Source organism: Empidonax traillii, unplaced genomic scaffold (genome assembly GCF_003031625.1).
Source record: "Empidonax traillii isolate 1590-97213 ecotype Southwest subspecies unplaced genomic scaffold, ASM303162v1 scaffold292:size1342341, whole genome shotgun sequence".
In the NCBI taxonomy this organism is placed as follows: domain Eukaryota; kingdom Metazoa; phylum Chordata; class Aves; order Passeriformes; family Tyrannidae; genus Empidonax; species Empidonax traillii.
In genome coordinates this window covers 744,053-747,509 of record NW_020955485.1, presented here as the reverse complement: position 1 = coordinate 747,509, position 3,457 = coordinate 744,053, and the positions used below count along the sequence as shown (strand labels likewise).

Sequence of the window (3,457 nt, the reverse complement as noted above, 5' to 3'; positions counted from 1 at the left end):
GACGTGGAAGAACCAGACAAAAGGAAGGTTGAGAATAAAGAGGGAAAGTGAGGTGCTATTACTTATGCATATAAATGTTAAATATTTAATATATATGTATGAGGAACATAAAACAACAGGATACAAACGTTAGAAATGCTACACATTACAAGTGGACATAGAAAAGGGCTTGAGCACAGGCACACAGTGGATTAGTTCCGTCACTTAAAAGCTCAGCCATGCTCAGCAGACTGAAGTCTCTTGTGAAAATCTGACCAAATTGTATGTCAAAAAGATATTGATTCTAAGATCTTTCATAAAATCTGTTGAATAAGTATAAAAAACCCTTATCCTTTCTATACTGAAAAACACATATGCCCTCAGTAGCTATTTCATGGAATACTTAGCAACTGACAGTGCAACAACAGAGATACAAAAGGCTGCAGAGAATGAAAGACTCTGCTTTAAAATGTATCTTCTTCCTATGTGTAAGGCAGGACTATTAGCATCAGTATGGTCTTGTTCATAAGCACATGAGGTTTGAATTGGATGTTTCAGTGTAAGTGCAAAGTTTCATACCAAGAAAGAGATATTTTAATCATCTCCACCTCTTTTCACATTTATGCAATTTAGAATAAATCCCTCCCTAGCATTCAAAATAAGACTACATTAAACACATTTTCTTCTTCATCAGCTTAGGAGTCAATACATTAATTGACAGAAAATACATACTTTTTTAAGGTGCTCATGGTGAAATTTGAAGTTCATCTGCAACAGGTTTCCAAAGAAGAGGTATGGAGTAGGTCCAGGAGGAAATCGTCTTCGCATCCATTGCACTTTCAGGTACTGTATAGACAGCAGAGACACCACAAAAAGTACCAGCACCCCACTCACTGTTACCATTTCCCCTCTGATTTACACGGCAACCTTGTCTCTGGACAGCTGCTGTGCAGACAGAGGATAGATCCACTTTATCTTGCTTTGCTGGTACCTCCCTAAAAAGAGAAAGACGAAACTTCTGTGCCTCTCCATCTTTATCCTCTTTATGACTTTAATTCCTCACCTCAGAGAATTAATTGCTCTTATTTTCAAGCATATATGACATCACTCCATTACATTGCAGCTACAAATCTGTCAATTGTTGTTTCTTCAAGGGATACAAAATGATGGTTTCTTATTTACTTCCTTATGCCATGACAGCTGCTGTGAAAAAAATCTCTGCCCACAATTCTGGTTTCATACAAAACCTCTTGCAATCCCAGGGAAATAAAAAAATTTCCCAAGAGTTTCCACACCCAAGGATGGTGGGACTAATGAAAGATCAGGCTGATCAGTAGCCATCAAATGCACCAACCATGTACATTGCTCCTTCACTTACCCCTATTATTGTTTGATTCTGATGTTCTCTCTCTTGCTGCTCACATGCCAAACTTATGGAGCTGCCACAGCTAAAAACAAAAGTTGTGAGGTGTGAAGCAAGTTGATTTACCCCAGAAGTGAGGCAGAGAGACAACATTTGCCCAGTGTTGCTGGCCAGTAATTGAACTGAGAGCTGGCATCAAACTGAAGAAATGAATTATCTACTTCAGAGATTGCTTGTATGACTTGTAGTTCCTTCACTGGTGTTGTGCTTTCTCTACCTCAAACTGCTCCCAACTCTGAATTTGATATTTCCCAAAGTCTTCTTGAGAGGGCACTCACAGTCCCCGAGGCTTGCCTGCCCTGGCACTTGCAGTCCCATCTGGCCCCTGCACAGTCCTGGCTGGCTGCTCTGCATCTCCCCTGCCTCTCCAGACCTACTCTGGCTTTTCCACACAAATTAGCCACATTCTGGTGATTGTACCTTGCAGCCTAGAGGTGAACTGCTTGCTTTAAAAAGGCAGCTGCCAAACAGCTTTGCAGAGGCTTTGGAAGAGACGCTAAAGGGAATACAAATTGCTTTCCTCCCCATACCAGATGGTTCTGGAGGATCGGCAAGAGGGAAGCCTGGGAAGATGAGATGAATTCCGTTCTCACCTTCCATGAGTGAGAATTGAATCCCTGGGGAGGCAGGAGTTAGAACTCAGCAGAACAGAAAGGTATCCCTCTAACCAGTGAATCCTCCTGCTTTCCCTTTCCTCAGGAGAGCTCCTGGCCTGTTCTCTTCTCTTCCTCCCTTTCAGCTCTCAGAAGAGGATCCATTTGCCCTCTGCTTAGGCTTTGGAACTGAAACACACCATGGCTTGTGCCCTACCAGCCTCATGGCAGCTTGTCTGCACCCCATCACTTACGCTCTATGCCCCAAATTCAGTTTCAGGAATAATCCCCACCTCCCACTCCCAAAGCTCATGGTCAGGCAAGTACTGGAGGCAGCTACTCAGAGAGGGAGCTCACCCTCCCACATTAATAACAGGGTTTCAGGACATGTTCCTTGTTTCACTTGCCTGTGGCCCTACCCTGAGGGGTGATGATAGGAAAGCACATCTTCTTAGATACTCTCTGGCAGGGATAAATATCAACAGCTAGAGAGAAATCATATGAGGAGTGGCTGAGGGAGCTGGGGATGTTTAGCCTGGAGAAAACAAGGCTGAGGAGAGAACTTGCCACTCTCTACAACTGCCTGAAAGGAAGTTGTAGCCAGGTGGGGGTTCAGCTGCTTCTCCCAGACAACAAAAGTTGGGAAAGGAGGACATAGTCTCAAGCTATGCAAGGGCTGGTCCAAGTTGGACATGAGGAAGAATTTCTTCATGGAAATGGTTTTTAGGTATTGGAATGGGCTACCCAGAGAAGTGGTAGAGTCACCATCCCTGCAGGTGTTCAGGAAACAACTGGAGCTGGCACTTATTGCCGTGGTCTAGTTGACATGGTTTTGTTCATTCCAGGGTTGCACTTCACCATCTCAGAGGTCTTTTCCAACCTAAATGATTCTATGAAATGGGGCAACAGAAGCATGTAAACAAAACCTGACTCTTCAAGATGGAAAACCTGGGGGTCTTGGAAAAAATTCTCCATGGAGATACAAGTCCTTTATAAAAATGCATAAAGGGACTTGTATCTCCACTTTCTGGGGTCTTTCCTAAAAAATTTCAGGTGAAAAAAGATTTAAAGCAATGTGGATCCCATTGGTCTATTCCTAAACCTTACCTCCTATTCAGTCTGTATTCTTACCTCCTATTTGTCCTGTATTCTGAAATACCTGAGACTTTACACTGCAAGAACTTTTTCTTACTTTACAAACCAAACCAAACCAGAAGTTCTGAACCAAAGCGGGTGTGATATCACAGTGGCCAGTTAACAGTTACACTGTGCTACTTTTAAACAATTAGGAATATCTGAAAAAAAGTACCTTCATGAGGAGATCACGATTAAACTGAAAGTTCAGCTGTATCAAGGTTCCAAAAACTGGGAGAGGAATTGGTCCAGGAGGAAACCATCTCCGTACTTGCTGCAACTTTAAAAACTGTGTAATTAGAAGAAATACAACCACAGCTATAAGAAC

General features: G+C 42.6%; 1 protein-coding gene across 1 annotated transcript in view; it reads right to left on the bottom strand.

The window, feature by feature from the left end:
* Window positions 1–3,457, bottom strand: part of LOC114060780 (cytochrome P450 2J6-like) — a 21,674-nt gene that overhangs the window by 12,313 nt on the left and 5,904 nt on the right. Inside the window, exon 2 of the mRNA XM_027890562.1 lies at window positions 3,305–3,418. Coding sequence (XP_027746363.1) covers window positions 3,305–3,418 — 114 coding nt within the window. The remainder of the gene's footprint in view (window positions 1–3,304; window positions 3,419–3,457) is intronic.